At 39.2% G+C, this 23,435-nt stretch overlaps 1 protein-coding gene across 1 annotated transcript in view; it reads left to right on the top strand.

Annotated features, from left to right (window-relative positions):
* LOC121315918 (disks large-associated protein 2-like) overlaps nucleotides 1-23,435 on the top strand; it is an 81,899-nt gene that overhangs the window by 36,624 nt on the left and 21,840 nt on the right. Inside the window, exon 5 of the mRNA XM_041250526.1 lies at nucleotides 6,269-6,319. Within this exon, the coding sequence (XP_041106460.1) occupies nucleotides 6,269-6,319 (51 nt within the window). The remainder of the gene's footprint in view (nucleotides 1-6,268; nucleotides 6,320-23,435) is intronic.

The following is a 23,435-nucleotide window of genomic DNA, read 5'->3' as shown; positions in this document are numbered from 1 at the left end:
GTGTATTGTTTTGAATAATTGCCGTTGGAATGTCTTTGGATCTTTTAATTAGACATACAAGGGATGCAATGTTTTGTTATACTTGTTTTTAACATATTTCATTATTTCATATAGAATAATCTTCATGCATGCTCCATCTACAGAAACCGCCCCCCCACACACACTTTTGAAAGCAAAGTTACGGCACTTCATATAAACCACAAATAGGATTTGTGAACTCCACATGTACTGTAAAAACCTTTGTATAAGTCTATTTTTTAGGTAGTTTAGGGGGTCCTAAAAGAGGGGAGTGACATACACCGATGTGACTTGTAGGCTTTTTCCTGGAATTGTTGTCTCAAAAAGGGGGGGTGGCGACGAGGACAATATATACACTGTTTTTTACAGTAAGTGGTCCCAGTAGATAAGTGGTTAATGTTAGTTTATTTTAACAAATTACCCCTATCACTCTTCAAATACAGCTGCTAAAGCTTTTCAGTTGAAATCTGCAGCAACTACATTTTATTAAAAATAATAATAATAATAATAATAATAATAATAATAATAATAATAATAATAGGACTTTTACAGTAAATCCTACTGTCATCCAAAGTCAATGGCTTTGTCATATCTGTTGAAAGAGACTTTTATATGGGCGCCATCTCTCTTGAATTCATACTTGTCGGTAAGCTTTCCCTCAGCTGTCACACAGAAGACTTCATTGGTACATGGGCTAATATATACTGCCAACTTAGCGTAGGTCTCACATTTCCCTTCATGAAACATGCACACATTATTGTAAAGATTAATTTGATTTATTCATTGTATTTTATTTGAAGATAGTAATGAAGAAATGTTATCGCTAACTCCTTGCTGATACTTCATTGTTGCACTTTCAAATTCAACAATCTATGAAGGAACACCGTCGACATTGAAAACATGTCCTAGGAAAAGTGATGATTAGTCCTCGAAATGCATGCCAGAGAGTGAAGCTCAAGGGAGGCTGAGTTCTTTTAAAATAACTAAATGCCAAAAATGTAGAATGATTCGGGTAGATGATATATATATATAGTGCAGTGAGAAAGTATTTGCCCCATCTGATTTTCTGTATTTTTGCATATTTCTGACATTGAATGTTATCAGATCTTCAACCAAAATCTAATATTAGATAAAAGGGACTCTGAGTGAAAAAATAACACAAAATGTTGTTACTTATTCCATTTATTTATTAAAGAAAGTTATGCAACACCCAATGCCCCCATGTGAAAAAGTAATCGCCACCTTTAGCAGCAATAACTGCAACCAAATGCTTCCTGTAGTTATTGATCAGACTCTTACAGCACCATGGAGGAATTTTGGCCCACTTTAGCTTCAGCTCACGAACGGATGGCCTGACATTCTCCTGTAGAATTTTCTGATACAGAGCAGAATTCATGGTTACATCAGTGATGGCAAGTCGTCCAGGTCCTGATGCAGCAAAGCATCCCCAAATCATGACACTACCACCGCCATGCTTGACTATTGGTATGAGGTTCTTATTGTGGAATACAGTGTTTGGTTTTCACCAGACATATTGGGGCCCGTGTTGGCCAAAAAGGTTCCACTTTTGACTCATCTGTCCATAGAACATTGTTCCAGAACTCTAGAGGATCATCCAGGTGCTTTTTGGCAAACTTGAGACGAGCATTCATGTTCTTCTTAGTGAGCAGTGGTTTCCGCCTTGCTACTCTGCCATGAATCCCATTTTTGCCCAGTGTCTTTCTGATGGTGGATTCATGAACATTGATCTTAGCCGAGGCAAGAGAGGCCTGCAGATCCCTAGATGTTGTTCTAGGGTTCTTTGTGACTTCCTGGACAATTTTACGCCTTGCTCTTGGAGAAATTTTGGCAGGATGGCCACTCCTGGGAAGATTCACTACTGTGCAAAACTTTCTCCATTTGGACAATATGGCTCTAAATGTGGTTCAGTGGAGCCCCAGAGCCTTAGAAATGGCTTTGTAACCCTTTCCAGACTGATAGGCATCAACAACCTTTTTCCGGAGGGCTTCAGGAATTTCTTTTAATCATGGCATGATGTGCCTCTAGAACCTGTGTGCTGACAACTTCACTCTGAGGGTAAGGGCCAAAGTTAGTCAGATTTATATTGGGCAGGGCTGGCACATGTCAGGCCTGATTGTTAACCAAAGTATTCAAACAGCTGACTCTATTTATCCCTTTATTTGGGTTGAGTTAACTAGGGCGGTGTGGCAAAGTGCCCCGCCCCTGTGTGTATTTTGTGTTGTATGTTGTGTGTTAATGTTGGTGTATAGTCATTGGTACACGGGATATAAATGGGTCTGTGTAACAAAAGTGTTTAAAATATATATTTGTATTTAGGCACGAGGATTTCACAGCACTTCACGTGCAAGTAAAATGTAACAATATGTGAGCATGGGGAATTGTACTTTATTAATTCACGTGCAGTTGTACCGCGACTCCAATTGAATGACTGATTAGCAATCGAGTCTCGGTACAGCTGCATAAAGGCAGCATGTTTTCACTCACTCGGGGGTTGTGTGTTCGGTGAGTGGAGAATGGGATTGGAGATGGAGATTATAATAATAGTTAATAGTTAAAATATCAGTTCACCATGTTTGTCTGTGTAGTCCATTTTGTTTGTCTCTTTAATTTGGCAAAAGTGCCGTGTCCAGTATTTTTTTGTTTGATACAATTTTTTTATTTACTGTTCTGTTCATTCATTAAATGCTGAGCGAAACCAATTGCTCAGCTCCACCCAACTCCACCTCTCCCTGTTTCTGGTTTGATGTCACTCACTACAGCGGTCTTTGTGACAGGGGGCAGTAACTTTTTCACATCTGAAGATTGCATGTTTGATTACCTTGCACACCAAACAAATGAAAGAGGCACCAAACTTTGATGTCATTTTTTCTGTCAGACTCCCTCTATATACTACTACAACCCACAAAAAGATCTGACCAAATTCATTGTGAAAAAGGTGAAAAATGCAGAAAATCAGACAGGGGGCAAATATTTTTTCACGGCACTGTATGTATACTGGATTCTGCCGAGTCAACGCCCTGGTTTGAACGACTCCCCCCCCCCCCCCCCCCTCAACTTTTAGCTAAAAGTATTTTTAATAACCATGTGCAAATAATATCTGAGGGGAAATATTGTGGTTCACGTAAATAGAAAAAACAGCCAAGAACAGTTGCTGTATGCATGAATGATTCAGACAATTGCTTGCATCATCAATGATGAAGGTTCAGATGATGAAGAAGTGTAGTTCGGCGGTTTTGGGGGGGGCGCAACAAAATGTATGCTAAGTAACGGGCGGTATATAAAAAGTTTGCGTATCACTGCTTTAGGCTACGACCAAATGCAATGTGTGTTTGAGGTCAGGTCAGCAGCACACCACCATTGAAAGATAAAGAGCAACCAGCTGGAATGCAAACAGATTGCTTATGGCTGTCAGCAGGGATTTCATCAAGGTCTGTTAATGCAAGGGCAGGCATTATGAAAGCATAATACCAGTTCTACTATGTTTTCATGGCATCCATTAATGCAAATTTTGATTTTATTGAAAATATGAAAATGCTCTATTACCTTTACCACTCTAAATATGCTTGGTGACATACCACTTTGTAAAACTGTTGCATGTTCCATTATCTGCTCTTCAACATTAATTGACTAAAATACCATTTTGTTCTGTCACTGATAAACAAGAACTGCATCTCACAAGCTTGTATTCACTAGCACTTATTTATCAGGATGTTCAAACTCTGTGCAGGGTCGTATTTCATTAAAAAGGTCCTATTCCGCAATACTAAGATGTATTTCTATCTGTAATGCTTTTTATAAATGGCTGAACCTCTTCATTTCACACATGGTTAACTTGGTCATCTCTCAATATGATTTATCTTATAGATTTATTTTAAGTATCTGATCTTACTGATCTGTCAAAGCATGTTATTTACATTGTATGAATATAATGCAGCATATACAAATAGAAGGTAACAAAGATTTCCATGATTTTTCAGAGGGTTATTTTAAATTGCATTAGTCAGTAACAAGATGCATTTCATTTCATTAAGTTTTTTTTTTTCTTCTTAAGTAGTGGGACTAAAAAAAACTTCTGCCAGTTTAAAGGTCAACCTCTGTAATTAATTAAACCTTTGAATACTCCAAACAGAATGCCTTTCTATCGTTTTATACTGGGTCTGGCAAGTTCCCATGAAAAAGTGTTAAAATGAGGTTTCCTGACTAAATAATGCATTAAAAGTATAGATAAGTGTATTATGTCTGTCACTAGCTGGCACTGTAAATTGGGATGCAGCCAGCCTTTCATTGTTCTAAAAGTTAAATTGACAATAATACAGGGAAGGCGGTAGAGTAAAAATACTAAGGGTCGATTTGATCAACCTATACTCTGCTTGGATAAGCTACCACTGGATTCTAGTATTTCACTGCACTGAGGAATCACCCTGAATCCGTGGTTATCCTAAGATTACCCCTCGAAATTGGTGGCTAAGACAAAGTGAGTCTCCAATATTGTAAACTACTTTAATCAAAACCAGAGGTGTTATCCCAGCAGGGTATAGATTAATCAAACCAACCCCTAATTCATCTTGAATCTTAATTTTCTAAACATATGTTTCTGTCTTTAACCCTCAATTAGATCCACCTCACTCTCCATACACAAACATTGAGAAATTTCACTAAAAGAAAATCAGATGTCTAAGTTCATCTTTTGGAGTTGAGAGCAGCGGAATTTTCATAGTTACAAATATGTATTCCTCATTAAAGGTTTGATAATGGGATATCTTTCTGAATGTGGCCCTTTGTGCTTATCAAATGATGGTTTAATAATCATAAAGACAAAAAATGTATCACAATAACAAGCATAGACTTTCTTTATATGCTTTTTAAATGCTGTAGTTGGAGTACAATAGTTGTGTGTGTGTGTGCATGTGTGTGCAAGTGTATGTGTATAGAGAAGTACAAACATTTAACACTCCTCATCTGAAGTTAGAGTTGCACTTACAAACTAAACATCTGTACAAACTAAATATAATTGTTTCAGAAACTCAAAAATACCTAGCAAAATGGTTCGACATCCTGCTCAAGCAAAACTTTTTTACAACAACAAATAGTTGAAAATCTGAGCTAGTTTTCTATTACTCATACTTACAAATCTTCCTTTTATTCTTATACTGTATGATCGATATCATTTTAACAGTCATTAAGCACAGAGGGTGGGTGTAAATTGAAACATAACAGATTCTTGATGAAATAGGAGTATTTTTAACCGGCTCACTGCATTCTTACTCCCTACCAAGTAACCTGTTAAAACTTCTATGAGTGTCATCATTGTGAACAACTATCAGCCCTATCAATAATTGAATCTATGTGATTGAAAGCAAACTAAGATGATTACAAAAAGATGTAGTGTTCTAAATTGATGAACTTTGTGCTGAATATATTCCTTTTGAGGTCATTTTTGCTCCAGTGTAATCTTTTCTAAAGCCAAAGGCAGCAGTTAAAACCAGTTTATAGCATACTTTGAAATGTTTTTTTTTTTTTTTTTTTTCAGTGACACAGGAAAACACTATACATTTCTGTGGATGCAACCATTACGATTTACATCCTCGCAAATGTATAGTTTAGAAATGATTATCTCTGCGGGGGAGTTGAGTTGGTGATGAACACCACAGCATAAAGCAATACTGGTTTCTTAAAGTGCATTTGTGTTGACAGTAACTGCAAAGGAGTTTTTCGGATCAGTTTATAGTCTCATGGGCTAGAAGCACTTACTCTAACACCAGTATTGCTTGTCCAAAAAAGTGGTACAAACTTTGCACTGGAGCACCACCAAAATGCAATAAAGTGACTGCCGATGTAACTTTCTTTACTTACTTAAAGTGCATAAGCAAAATACAGTGCTGCATATTGAATCTGGTCATTTCATGATATTTGAATATTGCTTTTAAATCAGATTTTAATAATAATCCGTCATGGTGATCATTTGGCTATCCTCTCTCTGTCTTTAAAACTAGTGCATTACTATAACTACAACTCTGTGCTCTGCCTGTTTCATTAGGACATTGTACATGTAGATCTAAATTAAATAGCAATAATTCTAAAGTTTGAAAGACCATCAAGCCTCCCAGGGCACTGAATGTGTACTCATGATTGACCATATTCTCTCAGTTTGTATATAGAGATGTGCAGGTTCTAAAACAACTGCTTGTTCAAACTACCTGTGGATAATAAAAATTACCAACTTTTTCAGGGATCCAGTTTCGCCTTCCATCTGCCGTGGATCCGGCACCACAATCTCCAGGTATCTTTCATTATAACCCACTTGCTGCCGCTTTACTCCATTGCCACATACAGTGCAACCAAATAGACAACAATAAGTATATACACCTCTGCCACCTGCTGGTTGTTGAACCAGTTACTTCTCATTCTGTAAATGTAATTTCCACATGTGGAAGCAGACCCTATAGACCACAGTACCACATTTAGATTTAGATTCAAAACTATATTTTTCACCAATAAAACCTGCACCAGATTATTACATTGTTAAAATTGTTAAGTTTGAAAAGTGAGGTCAAATGCTCACTGATCCTCAGTGTTTGCAACCTTTTTCAAAACAGTATTGATCTGTAAATTTGCAATAATCGATCACATACCAAGTGAAATGATTTAGGTTTGAAATAGTTCTCCTGTAATGTTAAGGTGCTCAATTTAATTTGCATGTCAGCACTTGAATAAGATAGGACCTTTTTTTGAATGGAATTGTTTTCACCTCAATTGATGTATGTACAGTTTGTGTGTGTGTGTTTGCATGTGTGCAATGTCCTTGTGTGATTTTACCTACACACTCATTTCCAGAGTAATGCTACTATCATCCCCTGCCTTTCCTTGTGTGGAATCTTAGTTAACTTAATACCATGTTAAATAAAATCAAAAAATATTTATTTGAGGGAAGGGACCAGGAGGTAATGAATCAGGCTGGACTCTTCCCTAAAAAGGGCTCATCACTTAGATGGTGATTGTGGTTTATTGCTAACGTATTTCAAAATCTATCACAAGATCAATGCTGTGGGTTCAATTATACATTTTCCATGTGAATGATGAACAAATGTGTATTTTAATATTAAAACTAGAATAATGTGTACTGGTATCTGCCGCTGTTATATTACACAGTCTGCAGACGGTCTGCACTGTGCTTTGTGAAATATAGTGCAAAATAAGGACCCACTTCTATTTAACATTTCTTTGAAATGCAATATCTTTTCCTAACACTAACTGTATAAAATGTTTATAGTCAAATCCGGACTAACAATTCTTCTTCTACGTTGACATAGGTGAAAACAGAGGAGGGAGTCTGTGTTTGATTTGTCTAGACTTATTTCCAATTGTGCACAACTGTACAAATATTGGATCAAATGATCTCTGTCACCTAATTAGACACAGACACAAGTTAGACTTTCAGTGCAATACGCTGCTGATCGAGATTGTGCAGATGATAATTTAGTAGCTGAAGCAGCGGCAAAGCTCATGGAGGCTAGGATTATCTCTGCTGCACCCAGGTAATTCCTCCCAGTTCAGACTTCCTAGTTTCTTCTGTTACCGGTACTTTAAATCTCTGACAGGCTGGGAAAGGGAACTCCCAAGCTCTCACTCACTCACTCACTGGTAAGGGGTAAAAAAGTAGAATGTATTACCAGATTCAGTTACCTGGGGGAAAGATCTGTTTCATTAAACAAACACAAATAAAGGCAGCAACTTTGGTAAATTTGCAGTTTGTGCTTTGGCCTGAAGTCTCCCTCATTATTATGTAACCCTAAACCCACAGCATTATTCAGGATGGAGGTAAAGCAAAAAGATGTGGAAATATGATAGCTAGAAATAAATACTTTGAAAGACTATGGCTGGGGTATATTTTCATAAATAACTCCTACATCTTTATTTCTACAAAACTGGAACTAAGCAGCTAAGAATAGGTAGGATGACCAGACATCCCAGTTTGACCGGGACAGTTGCCTTTGCCTATCAGTTGTCCCGGTGTCCCAACATTCTTTTCCAAAACTTAAAAAAAGTTCCAGTTTCCAACAGCACCAGATAGCACTGCTTGCATTAAATAAGTAAACAATCGGCAATCATATTAAAATATGGTTCCAGAATAATATTTTTCATGTAAGGTTCTATAATAAATTAAAAGCATGCAAAATGATAGAAAGTAAGGGTAAAATAACAATACATATGGTTATAACATGCAGTTAAACATGGCCACAGATTGTAAATGAAAGGTGCAGTGGTTGTGCTGCACTTTTTTTTTGTGATAAGAAGCATTCTTTAAAAAAAAAAAAAACTGTACGCTGTAGTTTTCAAACTTCTTTAAATCTGTGTTCCAGTTCTGAGCTTTGGAAATCTGTTCACCCTATATCGCGATCTCGAGTTGTTGGTTTTGTAACATTAATGTAGTTTTTTTTTTTTTTTTTTTTTTCCTTACAAAATCTGGAGGAAATGCTTAGAAAATTCACCCCAATGTGATTTATCCAGTTTGTTAGAATTGGCAGATGTTGATTATAGTGTTAAAAAAAGTTTACTGATTGTTGTGTTATAGACAAAAAAAGTTAAGCATATGTTCAGAGCCTTGGCATAGATTTTATAGGTTTGTTTTAATAGGGCAAAAAACAGACCAAAAAAGTTTTCTGCAGAACCTAGCCAGCAAGTAGGGCAACAGTTGTATTAATTATATCAACATTGGACCTAACTTTACACAGATTTTGTGAAAAAAAATAAAACTATTAATGTTACAAGACTAACTTTAGGTACTTTTAATGTGCAAGTTACCAGTTTTGCAGCATTAACAGTTTTGAAAAAGAAAAGGAGCAAATAACCCTTTGGTGAAAAGACTTTGCTAAATCATTACTTTCTGTTACTTCATTGTGCAGTATATTGCATCATTGTAACTTTGTTTTAAAATGGAAACTAAATTTGGTAGAGATATTAATTATTGTCTATTTATTTTATTGAGTGCCCGGAGCAGTAGCTAGAAAATATACAGATTTTGCTTAGAATTTCTTATAACTGATAGAGCACCAGTTTTATTTTAAAAAATGGGACCCACAAAGGATATAACATTAAATAATGGCTTTTATGATTGAAAAATACATGTCCTATTCTTGACATTGCTAGGTAATATTTTGTATTGGTAAGCTTGTTTTTTTTTTTTTTTAGCGATTTAAATATGTTGATATCCGTACTTGATAAATAACGTTTGTTACTCTGGAAACCCAGTGTGATTTCCCCAGCATCCTTCTCAAGCTGAAGGATTACCTGGCTTGTTTTTTTTTTTTACTTTTATTCCTGAGAACTGCTTGCAATTAACACATTTGCATCACAGGCTTTCTCCTTGAGCAACTGTTTACCAAGTATATCGATTCACGAGGAGCAAACAGTTATCTTTCAGCTAGATTGGAAACAGCAGTTGATTCAAAGACGTGTCCCTCTTGAAGGTGGAGAATAAATATAAACACTCAACTGATGCTTAAGTCTAGCGTCCAAGACCAACATTCATAAAGATTAAGTCTACCCTGCCAGGACTGTAAAGCTCAATGTTTATCTATGTACTAATCTATCTACTGGACAATGTCTTTCATTATCCTAAAATAACAGATTTAGTTTAAAGACTTGCTTATGAAAGTTCCATGCTTTACTACAGTAATTCTCCATGTTTTATCACTTTGCCGTGTGTTTCCAAAAGCTTTGCTATGGGGGGAAAAACAACCAGGCTAGTTGGTGAAGGTAGGTTTGTTTTCGTAGGCATACACAAATTTGGGGCATGTTATGGTCAAAACCAAGGCTGAAAGTATAGGGTTTCGTATGACTTTTGACAGTTGTAGTCACTTTCCAAAAAACTATAATTTCATAAATGCCCATTGTTGATCAAACAGAATGCTTTGGAAAATGTAAGCAAGAATGCTTATCATGGACAAAAGGATTGATACCATTGGATATGTGTTTTTACAAGCTCATAATCCATTAACTTGTCTCACAAACAAGTTATAGCAGCATACACAATGGGAAAGCACCACACTACACAGCCAGGAGCATGTGCAGGTAGTAAAAATGTAGGTATACACCCTTACCAGATTCGATATGTGTTATTGGTTGTGTAATCACTTGATAAAACAATTCCATATGTATGTGAAATTCATGTGTATGTTAGAATACCCAAAATAGCAGTGCAGAATTGTGCTTACAAGGCTTAATGCAATTTATTTAGATATCAAATCTAAATGACTTCATACTAGCTCAATGGTATTATCTGCAAAATTATAGTACAACATTCTTCGTTGCAAGCCTTCTGGTCTACACTGCATTAGCCCAAAGCTTGAACATATATTGCCTTAATTCCCAATATCTAATCTTATTTCAAACAGACTGCACTGGAAATTGTATTTGAATTGGATTATCTTTGAATTTGATTATTGAGACAGATAGGAGTGACTATCCTATTTAAACTGAAATGTCTGCAGAACAAAATGCTAAGTATTTTGGAAGCAAGCTGCAGGAGGCCTGTGGGAGGCCTCAGAACGACACATGGAGAGTCACGTTTCAAAAGAAAAGGTGCAACCACGTTTATTTACACACAGACAAAAAAACGGTGCACATTAAAAAAACAAGTCATGCTAAGCATGTATGTTATGATTTTCTTACTGAGAAAGTTTTTATTACACATTTAAAACAAGCGATAGCAGACTATAACAGGTCTTTTAAATTGCACATAAATGGTTAATACTGTTTTTAATCCACTATAGATGATATAAAATTAAACCGAGACAATCACAGCAGGGCTCAGCCAGAAGCAAAATTTGCATTCAGATTTGTTACGCGTATTTGTGATCATCCACATATTGTAAAATGTGGCTTCAATTTAGTAAAACTATACCCTATAATGAATACATGTAAGCATTTTGAGCATCAAGTAATCCCCCATAGTTGACACTGAATCATAATCAGGCAAGCATCGATGGGCCTAATGGCTCCTCTTGTTTGTAAATGTACTTATGTTCCTGTAAACAACTAGAATCAATTAATCCTTGTCACTGATTTTAAATAATTTAAGCAACTAGCAGAGACAATATACTGTACAGCTGCATTTTAGTTCAGGAACAGTGCCTGAGCTGCTAAGAAATCTTTATTCTGCACATTGAACCAATTAAGGATGTCTTTTGAGTCAAGAATCCGATCATAATGAAAAGAGCAAGGATTCTGAGAGAAAATACCAGCATGTTGAATGTAAATGTGTTCAGCACCATATATGATATGTTGATAACAGAGCAGAACTCTCATAATCAGGAAATTACCTAACAGCCTAGATATATTTATTTCTCAAGACTCCCAGAATATTCATTCTGCAAATATAAAACATTCTAATCAGTTAGTCTCTTCAGTAATGAATTTATTAAATCTGAAAACCTGAACTGCACCCCAAATATCATCAAACAAATCAAACCAAATTCAGTTTATCAAAAAAAGAAACATGGAAAAGAAAAAACACAGTACGGTCTATTAAATAAGAAAACACATGAACAAAATAGTCACACATTTAATGGAAATGGTGAACTTGATATCTTTAGTGAAATTCAATGTACAGTATTGTTTTTCCACAACTCCTGTTTTGCTTGTGTGGATACACAGTTATACAAGGATGTGTCAAAACTGTCATGTCATTCTCAGATGTTTATAAAATATGCAAGTTTAAATAGACAATCTGTTTTATTTAAATAGAGATTTTCAGATAACACTGGGTTGTGACATTTGGCTTCATGACAGCTCCAAGTTGAAAATGCCACTTCTTTTAGAAGAAATAGTTGTCATGACATTTAGCTTTTGTAGAATAAAGTCACTAAAATGCATAACCGGTGTATGCAAGCAGAAATGCAGCTCTCTCAGAACAGTTTGCCAGTAGGTTAACAAAATAGGCAAAAGAGGACTTGGGAGGAGAGCACTAGACAGTGATTAGGATTGATGAATCCCACAGAATGAAATATACCAGACTTCCTAGACATCTCAAAGGACACAGCACATTATGTAATTTCTGGTGATTTTGGCATGATGCAGGTGTCGATTAGGTGGATACTCAAAATGTTGACACCTGGGCTGGGGTGTGCCGACTGAACCTATGACCAAGTCTTAAAAGTAGGTCATAAACCCTGAGTCAGATGTTATTACATGTAACTTCAATATTTCAAACGCTCTTGTTGCACCAACCAATAATTAGCTCAGATTTAACTACGTTGAACGTTAATGGTCTATGTATGTACTGTATAGCTACTGCATGTAATGTGCGTTCATGTGAATACAAAGTGTATATTTAAGTGCACCCCCTAATTAAGTTTTAAATTAATAATACATTTCCACAGTACATGTTGTTTACTTTGTTTGACCACTCCCATAAATTTCCTTGAAAAAAATCACCAGATATCCGAACCGAGCTGCTAAGCACTTAGAAGCAACTTACTGCATCCGCGAACATTTAAAACACAGAATCTATCTTGTGATGACATCTATAGAAAGATCTTGTTGTTGTTCTTGTTGTTGATGATTATTCATATAGTAGGTGCCTTTATCCAAGGTGACCTACAGTTTTACTATGCAGTAAGTGACAAATACAATAAATAAAACAAATATGGTAGAATTACAGTAAATTAATCATTTTTTAAAAAGCAGTATTATAATAATAAGCAGTTTGCTGAATAAATCAGTCCAGTGGGGTGGCAAGATACATTTTTGTGCTCTGTGTATTTATAGTCTGACATACCATTCCGGCCTTTAAACCACAGACACAAAAACTACAATAATGCTTCTACAAAGCTTTTAATTGCCCAGACTTCAATATTGCTCCCAGTATTTATGAGTCACCCATAAACAACACTGTGATACATAGTCTTAAGCCTAAGCACACTATTAAATTAAATATTAGTACCAATATGACATAAGCAGACACAACTATCCAAAATCTTATTTGTGAATCAAAATTAATAATGTTGCGCTTTGTACCATGCTACGGAAGCCCTTATGTATTCATTAATTATCGTGAATATACAGTGCCTCTAGAAAGTCTACACCCCTTTCAAAATTTTCTCCTTTTGTTGCCTCATAGCCTGGAATTAAAATGCATTCAAGTAGGTTTTTTTTTCATTTATCTACAACTACCCCACAACTTCCAAGTGAAAAAAATATTCTAGAAATGTGTAGAAAATTAATTAAAAATAAAAACTGAAAAACCTTGGTTGGATAAGTGTCCATCCCCCTTGTAATAGCCATCCTAAATTAGTTCAGGTGTAACCAATCGCCTTCAGAATCACACACCAAGATTCATATGAGTTCAGGATAAATTCAGCAGTTCCTGTAGGTTCCCTCTGCTGGGTAGTGCATTTCAAAGCAAAGACTCAACCATGAGCACCAAGATGCTTTCAAAAGAACTCTGGGACAAAGTTGTTGAAAGGCACAGATCAGGGGTTGGGTATAAAAAAATATCAAAGGCCTTGAATATCCCTTGGAGCAGAAGGTGTATGGCACCAGCAAGACCCTGTCTGGATCAGGCTGTCCCTTCAAACTGGATGACCGAGGAAGAAGGAGACTGATGAGAGAGGTTACCAAGAGACCAATGGCAACTTTGCAAGAGCTACAGGCTTTTATAGCCAAGACTGATCACAGTGTGCATGTGACAACAATATCCCAAGCACTCCACAGATCTGGTCTGTATGGTAGGGTGGCAAGAAAGAAGCTATTACTCAAGAAAGCCCACCTTGAATCCCATTTGAAGTTTGCAAAAAACACTCAGGAAATTCTGTAGCCATGTGGTCTGACAAAACTGAAATGGAACCTTTTGGCCTAAATGCAAAGCATTATGTTTGACACAGACCCAACACAGCGCATCACCCAAAGAACACCATCCCTACTGTGAAGCATAGTGATGGCAGCATCATGTTATGGGGATGTCTCTCATCAGCAGGGACTGGGGCACTTGTCAGGATAGAAGGGACAATGAATGGTGCAAAGTACAGAGAAGTCCTTAAGGAAAACCTGCTGTCCTCTACAAGAAAGCTGAAACTGGACAGTAGTTCACCTTACAGCATGACAACGACCCAACGCACACAGCCAAAGCTACACTGGAGTGGCTAATGAACAAAAAAGTAAATGTCCTTGAGTGGCCCTGTCAGAGCCCTGACGTAAATCCAATCGAAAATTTGTGGCATGACTTGAAGATTGCTGTCCATCAACTCTCCCCAAGGAACTTGACAGAGCTTGAGCAGTTTTGTAAAGCAGAAAGGTCAAATATTGCCGAATCTATGTGTGCAAATTTGGTAGAGACCTATCCCAACAGACTCACAGCTGCCAAATGTGCTTCCACCAAATATTAACGCAGGGGCTGGGAGACATATCCAATTATGATCTTTCAGTTTTGTATTTTTAATAAATAATTTTGTCTCAATAAAAACTTTTTCCCCCTTAACAGTGTGGAGTATGGTGTGTAGATAAGTGGGAACAAAATCATCATTTAAATGTATGAAACTCTGAAGTACTGACACAACAAAATGTAAACAAAGTTCAAGGGGGTGTAGACTTTCTACAGGCACTGAAATACTATGTGTTACGCTATTGAAAAAAAATTGTACATTTATTTACCATGTGCAATTAATAGCTTTGTAGAATCATTATCATAGTGTTGTGTCTGTAGTTTAAAGGTAGCAGTTATTATTATTTATTTATTTAGCAGATACCTTTATCCAAAGCGACTTACAGAAACTAGGGTGTGTGAACTATGCATCAGCTGCAGTCACAACAAGGAGGTTAAGTGACTTGCTCAAGGTCACACAGTGAGTCATGGAGTGAGCTGGGATATGAAGCGGCGACCTCCTGTTACAGGCCCTTTTCTTTATTCACTGGACCACACAGCCTCCTGTTTTCAGTTGTTCTCATACTGTGTACGTGAAAGATAGATTCTGTGTTGTTTTTATTTCATCTGCAGTTCAGGGCTTCAGTATACACCATCAAAGTAAAACTCTTTTTTTTTGCTGGTGGCTGAGGTGATTGAAATGCTTTTCTAGTAAGCTGCAAGGTTATTGGCTGAAGCAGTTTTGCTTGAGACTGGATTCTCATTGGTTTACATTTTAGTACCTGCTTCAATTGGCTAGAAATAGTTACGCCTTTTTGGCACAGAATGAGATTGACAGTTGGCAATTCATCTTTTAATTCGTAAATTCATAGGTCAATTGTGGATCAGTTGAATCACCCAGAAGGCCGTTTAGCCTTTCATATGGATGAATTGAGTAATTAATTTATGAACTGCTGCACAAAAATTGATGAATTGACCAATTAATTTATGAATTTCTACACAAATTGATGCATTAATTGATGAATTGTTTTGGCACAAATGACGCTCCATACACCGTCCCTGTCGGCTCTCTACGGCCAATCTCCTCATTTCGGGCTGCTGGTCTCCTGGCCTTCTGGGCTCCTGGTGTCGCGGTCTCCCAGTGCAGACTTCTGTCCCCATTCATTTCCTATGGCGTCAGATTTTCTAAACACATCTGTTGTTTTTATTTTAATCATCAGCTGCTACAATTATGTGGAATTTTTCTGCTACTGACAATAAAAATCTGATTTACGTATTGATGAATACATATTTTAACAGTCAAAATGAAATATTTTGTATTTGTGTTGCATTGATGGGTCTACTGTTCTTTATATTGATTATTTCCTTCAATTAAGTGAAGTGAATTTAATTTAGTTGTAAGACTAAAAAAATGAAAGCTAAATTGCATTAAGAAAAATGTAGAAATGTAGGGTATAACGTTATGGACTTTGATTTGTTTTAACATTCATTTGTAATATTTCAATGTACTGTTATTATAAATCTAATAGAACTTTGGACACTGCAAAGATGCAGAATTTCAGGTCATTATCTACCAGTGATTGCCCGCTGGTGTAAACCTAAAGCCTTATTTCTGCCTTGTCAACAAGCAATATCAATCCACTTCAATTAAAAAGGTGAACAGAAAGGTATACCAGAGTATTTGGTGTGTGAACATTAGTATTTAGGCACTCGACAACTGCATTGTTATTACAATGTAATTTATCCTAGAACCATCTAAATAAATGCAGGTCTACTAAATTGCATACGCGCATCCTGCATCTCACCAGTTTAACACTTTAGCACCCCTCTGTCCCCTGAATCCCTCGAATCCCCTGTAATTCCCTTGCCGAGCTGACGAGGTGTCACCACCGGTGCAAAGTTTTACCAGTGTTAGTCTATGAGGGTAGCTCATGCAAGATCCAGCTCCTGCGTTCACTACCGGGGAGCAATCACAGGACAGTTTGTCTAGCATTGCTTTTCTGCGTTGTGCACGCAGGAGCTCTGCTGTTAACTAGCCCCTGTCCATCACAACGGTGCAGCCACAGTATGTGCTATTACAGTAGTTGTCCATATTTTCTTGGCTTGGGTCTATAATATTTCCGGAGCTCCTGTTAGATACAGGTTAGCAACATTAATGTTAACAATGTCAAATATATTTAAACGGTAATCTTTTCTACTCCAGTAGTACCCAAAACAAAAACAGCAAAAATCGCCACTATGTCTAACAATTGTATTTTTTTAATTTTGGGCAGCAAGTCAACCAAATGGAATTATGTCTGAAACAAAAAAAAAAACAAAGGAACATTTAAATTATTTCTTTAAAGAAAATAATATCACTCCAAAAACTGAATGAAATTTCTCACCATTTTGTTAATGAAAGATTCTCAAACCAACCTATTTGAAACCAACATAAAAATACATATTTCTGATTGCCTAAAGCCCTGTTTGTTTTTGCTTGAAACCCAAAACATTGTTACACAGCTACTTGATTGAGTTTTGAACTCCTGTCATATGACAACAAGCCTATGTGGGCAATATCCTTGGGAAGATGGCCAAAATAAGTATGGAAGCGGGATTTGGAAATCATTCAATTCATGCAACTTTTATCCAGTTCTGTGCTAGAAAATCACCAGGTCATAGCTGTATGTATAACATAAAAAGAAATCCTCCATAAGAAAAAAATGGAGACCGGTTTTGTTTAAATAAAAAAAGGTGCCAGGGATATTTTCTGAAGGATATACAAAACATGTCTGTAGCAGAAAAGGAAAATTAAAAAGTGCAGTTCATCTTAAGATAAAAGCATGTCTGGCTCAACAGCTTAAAAAAATTCTCTCCGCCATACTGGCAGTTAAGTACTTCAGGCCCCTTAAATATTAAGCATTTTAATCTTTTTTTTTTATAGTCAAACCCTAACAAATATTAAATAGAATTATATGATAATCGGTTTAATTGGATTTCTTTCCTATAAAATATCCATCTCTCGATCGGCCATGGTGATAGTGCCTGTAAAGTCCCGAACTGAACTACAAAATTCAGCTGCAGGATCTGAAATCGTGGTGGAGAACAGTTGCTTTGGATCTTAACAAACCTAGGGAGTGTGAATGAAAAAAAAAACAAGAATGTGGTATAAAAGTGAAATACATTTCAGTAATTGCAGACAACATTGTGTATTATAATTAGTGCTTGAACTTTTTGATTTTAATCGATAATAAACGGGGGGGGGGGGGGATGAAGACCTATTTTTAGAAGATTAATTTTTTTATAAAAATGGGTTTTAGCAACGTATTTGAAATGATGTCAATCATTACACCACTCTCTTTCTGCATAAAGAAAATGGCTTTCAGAAGATGAGTGGTGTGCAAAGACATTGCAAAGACATTGCAACTGACCAATCATCAATTTTGTGTAATTTGCGTCAATGTGTAATTTGCTTAGGAACAGGCTTAATGACCACAAACCTGCTTCTAAACAAACCAGCAGCATTGAGTTTTTACGTCTTTACAGTTTTATTCAATGATGAACTGAAAAAGTTTTTGAAAATATAAAACTGCTGTACAGTTATGTTTCTACTAACGTATATTAAAATTATTGTGTATTATTATTATTATTATTATTAATTATTATTATTATTATTATAGCAGATACATAAATATCAGACCTTAATCAGGTGAATTAATGAGTCACTCATTAAGTCACTCCTTCCCGAGGAATCAAGCAACGTAAGTCGGCTGACTTTGTGCTCTTCCCCAGGCTGCAACACGTATAGAGAGAGCAACTGTTGGACTACAGCAGCACTGCGCAGGACCAAGGGGCTGTTTCAGTTGTGGCTGCTTGCAATCTCTATCACAGCATCTTGATGCCGTTTTGGTGACAGCTTTTGCATCAGCATTGAGAGGGCTGTTAGTTCATTCTAACAAGCAGGCTTCCATCAGTCTCGTGTGAGTACCGACTGAGTGGTTTTGCCAGTGGCTTGCACTGGTGGGCATCCCTGTTCAGTACTACCGGTGGTAACTGTGAACTGATGGACCCGTACCGGTACCGAGGTCACCGACCCACTCGTTCCTGACCCGGTACTGTACTGTTCCGAACTGGGGCTGGGGCAAGTGCATTTCCACTCTGCCTGTTGAGGACAAGCACAGCAGGTGATCTTCCTGCATGTGGCCAGAGCATGCCAAGGAGGCACTGGTGAACCACAGTTTCTGCATGTTCAGTTCTCCTGTCCAAGGACACTCTCTGCCCCAACAAACAGTGCCGGGTCTTGGAAGTAAGCCTCAAGCTTGCCTTTTCAGCCAGTGTGTTCACCGCACAGCTGGGCAACTTTAATTGTATTCTAGTAGCCAACGAGCCCTATTTGCTGAGGTCCCTCTCTGACAGTCACAGGCCCTCGCCAAAACAGCTGGATGAGCTGCGCCTGGTTAATAAGATCCTCTGTCTGTCAAGACTGAATGGGCAGGCTGTAGGTAGAAATCTGGCTTATATATATATTAAATAATATAAATACACAGTGTCAACATCCCGGTCTGTACGCACGGGATGTCACCTCTGCAGTGAAGGCACGCTCTTTGCCTCTGAAACTAAAATCATTTTATGTTGCAACAAAGCTGGAAACTATATTGATTATTTGAAAAAAGCAGTAATGCAGGCATATCTCTCGTGAATACAGCTCATCGAAAAGCACTCTTGTTTTTACTTGTTCAGCAACCACGTGGCAAAGCAAAATTGATTAAAGAAAAAAATGAACTGATTAACTGTATCAAATATATCATTTTTTTATTCAAAATATCAGATTGATTTTGAATAAAAGCTTAGCTTCAATTCAAGGTTTTGGTTTTGCGTTTTGTAAAGCAGACAGAATGGCAGTCCAATCTCAGGTACCCTTGGGCGATAGCTCCCCTAAAACCTAAAAGAAAATCTTTCAATCCTGTTTGGGAAAGTGAATTATTTTTTTGAACGGTCCAGGGATGGTAGCATGGAATGTATGAGGTGTGGTCAAGTATTGAAGCAATTGAAATCTACAGTGGCCAGAGATCATGCCACAAAGTGGTGTAAAAAGATAACAACAATGTGAATCATGTCTGCAGCAGGAAAGGAGATGTTTGTAAAAGAAGCAAAATAAAACAGGTCAGGTGTATGTTGGCATTTGTAATCTTGGAACAAAAAGACGCAAAGAATGCTCGCTCTCTTATCTATAGTGCCATTTGGCAAAAGCTGTTACAATTTACAACAGGTAGTGTCTTTAAAGAAATTGCCACAAAAATTGACCCCAATTGCACGGCCTTCCAAAGACTGCATTGAACTGTTACCAGAAACAGTGAGAAATGTTCAGCGAAACCCTGAAATCACCATTTGTGTACAGAATGTGTGATGAAAGCACTGACCAAAGTGGCACGAGTCAACTTATTATTTACTATAGTTTTGTAAATGTTGAAGCAGGTTCACTCTGAGTTTTTGAACCTAACAGAAATATTTGGACACTGTAATGCAGAAAATCTGAGTGCAGACATATTCAGTTGTTTGGAAAATGAACAAAATAATGAAGATTGTGTGGATTAAATCAGACAGTGCTTCAGTAATACTAGCACTACATTATGAGGTGTGTTTATATTATAGTTACATGTACGTGACATGATCATGTGAATTAGAGAGGTCAGTATTTTATAAAGTGTCCGTCATGTAACATGACTGTGCTGACCCCTGCATATGATGTTTTATTTAAGTTGAATTACCATAACTGCTCTTTCCTGTGCTCCCCAAGTAATGTTTTTTATATATATATATTGTAGCACTGGTTTTGCTATCGGAAAAAAGAAGGCAGTCTTGACAACAGAGCACGGTTCAATAACCGGCAGGCTCTTTATTTGCAACAACAGGTTTACAGCCAGTAACACAGGTCACAGCATATGATTCTCCACTCTCTAAATCCACACACACACACACACACACACACACACACACACACACACACACACCCGATGCACCCCCTTTGATATGCCCCACAGGCGAACTGGTTTTATTTGCATAGACACACAGACGACAGCTCACGTGACACTACCAGCAATGGTAGTGCACAGAGAATATACATAGAAATGTATGAAAACAAAAATAAAACACTGTACAAAAAAATTTAAAATAAAATGTGCCGTGAAACGGCGTGCGCCACTCCTAATACATGGAGTTCCCACGTGCACACCTCTCTATACTTTAAGTGGATTTACCATCCCCAAACTAATCTTTATTCTTCTAAATAAACCCCAACTTCGGCTACTCGCCCCGCCATCATGGTTTCTTTCTTTGACTCCGATCCCAGTTTACCCTCACAGTGATCAGAGGCTTTCAGCAAGAATTTTCGCTCTCTTTGTCCAGGTAGCACAGATGATGTTCAGCCCTTTGGCTTTGCAGCAACCCTGAGCTGAATAAACAGGACTTTTTCTATACCTGACGCCCCACTGGAACACACCTATCTGCTGATTAGATTCCACAGCTGGCAATCACACACAGCAGGCAGGTTCTCCCAGGAGCATTGGCTACTTCATTAATTATTCACCGCAATTACAATAAATATACACTATTTACACTATACATTTACACAAAAAAAACCTCTACATGTGCAGGACTCCTGCCCTGCCACAGTAAGGCTTTGACCAATCAGCACCCACTGACCTGATCACGTTCCTCACCCAGTCAGTCAGAGTCAATGGGACTCACCCCAAAGTTGCACCCCTGGTCCGAGTGCAGCTGCTGTGGTACTCCAAAACTACAGAAAAAGCCTTACAGCAGTACTTCTGCCACTGTCTCTGTTTCTTGATCCAGAGTTGCATACTTCTCGTGAAGTAGTCCAAAGCTACCCCCCATCAGACCACGGAAAAGGGCCCAGGATATCGACCCGATCCATCCCATGGGCTTCCCAGCTGGAAACTGCTGCAGTGGGGCATGCGACCGGCCTGGAGGTCCCTTCCTGGAGACACACTCATCACAGCGCCTGCAGAAATCCTCCACGTCCCGACAGCAGAAGTTCCAGTAGAACGCCTATCGGAGCCACTTGAGTGTTTTGGCGGCCCTAAAGTGTCTTGAACCCGGCGTGCCATGAGGAGCGTGTAGTACCGCCGTCTGTAGGAAGTCCAGCACCACGACCTGCCACCTCACATCCCGGTCTGCTGGCTCCTTCCACCACTGCTGTAGTACCCTGTCCCTGGTGGCCAGACTGCTGTACTGTGTCCACAGCACCTTTGTCACTGGCGGCTGCAGGGCCTACAGGCTACAGCCTACAGCGGCCTCTGGTGTTCCTCCAGCCAGCGCAGCACTGGCTGCAAATCAGCATCCTTGCTTTCTGCTGCCTCCACTCCGCTGATGTGACCATGGTCAGTTCACTACAGCTCGTAGTGGTTGTCCGGCTGTCTGGTTGCCCAGCTTTGACTCGCTGCCTGGTGACGTTCTCGGTTCCCTACTCCCTCTCTGCTTGGTCACTACCAGCTCTTCCTCCCGGATCTCCCGCTTGTGGCAGTGGCTGCAGCCCTTATGAGTGCAGGGGTGACAGGACAGCATGTCCGCATTGTTGTGGTGAGTCCAGGCTCTGTGCTAGATTCGGTAATTGAAGGGCTGTAGCTGCTCAATACAGCCCACCACCTTCCCCTCTGGTTCCTAAAATAACAGCAGCCACTGCAACGCAGCATGATCTGTGCGGATGGGGAAGGGCAATCTACACAGATATTGATGGAAATTGCGGACCGCCTTCACTGCTTCAAGCAGTGGTCAACAGCATGCTGAATGCTGGGCTTACAATCCTGATTGCATCACCCCGGGGTAGAACCGAAGAATTGCCTTTTGTAGGTCCAGATGGCTGCCGGTCTGCCGGAGAAAGACCAACCCCAGGATGGAAGAGTCCTGGACTGCCACAATCCAGACCTCGTGACTCACAGTAATGATCTTCATGGCCCACTTCCCTCTCATAGGTGGTGGGCTCCAAGCAGTGCTGCTGACTCCCAGCGATTTGGTGGTAGGTATCAGGCTGCACCAGTGTCATGCTCGACCCAGTGTCCACCAATGCAGTGCAGGGAATCCCTTCAATCGACACGGGGATGTGGCAAACATCCCCCACAGTTGTCCTCCCCACGACTATGGCTAGGCTTGACAGGTTGGTTTCGGTTGCGTGTGCACCGTCAGCTACTTCTGGGGGAGCTGGCCACGGCCCCAGCTGTATTACTGGGACCCTGCTGGTTGTGGTTCCTGGATACGGTGTGCAGATCCGCTGTCAGCTGTTTATGGGGTATGCTGTAGCCAGGTCTGCAGTCCCTGATCTATGCAGACCTGGAGTCATTTCCCGATGGCTGGCGGGGCCCGGGAACCCGAGGAAGGGAGGCTGTTCGGGACACAGGTGACCAGATGACCAGGCTGGCCACAGTTCCAGCAGAGCCGGACCTGAGAGCTGAAGTGCTGGCAGCAACTGGTGGTAAGCGCCAGCACAGCCAGGGGGTGTAGATGCACTGCTGTCTGGTTCCCCTTCGCTGAGCTGGACCTGACGTACTGCGGGTCGGCTCCTTGTTGATTTTTCCTCCGTCGTCACCTCCTCCCACCCATGAGCCAGTCGGAGTGCAGCCTGCAGGGTCAGGTGTTTTGCGCAGATCTCTGGTCCCATGTGCCTCTATGAATTGTAGCCTGGCTTGTTCTCCTTGTTAAGTGTGGGAAGACTCATCATATGCCCACTGGCTCTCCGTCTCCAGCTCTGATCGAAGCCTGACCAGGATCTCCTTCTGCCGCCACAGACGGCATTGCCGCCTCAACTTGAGCCCCTCTGGATGGACCAAGCTCCGAAAGTGGCGCTCAAGATCCTCATTCAGAGCCATGTATTCTCCCAGGCTGTCGGGGGGAAGATTTAACAGGACCAGCTGTGCATGATCAGTCAGCTTGCCTTCTCTGCCTCATTCCAACCTTGCAGCTTGGCCAGTGTCTCCAGCTGCACCGCAAAGGTTTCTCAGCTGCTGGTGCCATCGAATCCCGGGATATTTATTCCGCCTGGCTG

Source organism: Polyodon spathula, chromosome 5, assembly GCF_017654505.1.
Source record: "Polyodon spathula isolate WHYD16114869_AA chromosome 5, ASM1765450v1, whole genome shotgun sequence".
In the NCBI taxonomy this organism is placed as follows: domain Eukaryota; kingdom Metazoa; phylum Chordata; class Actinopteri; order Acipenseriformes; family Polyodontidae; genus Polyodon; species Polyodon spathula.
Note: the sequence above shows the minus strand (reverse complement) of the source record. Positions and strands in the feature narration are given on the sequence as shown.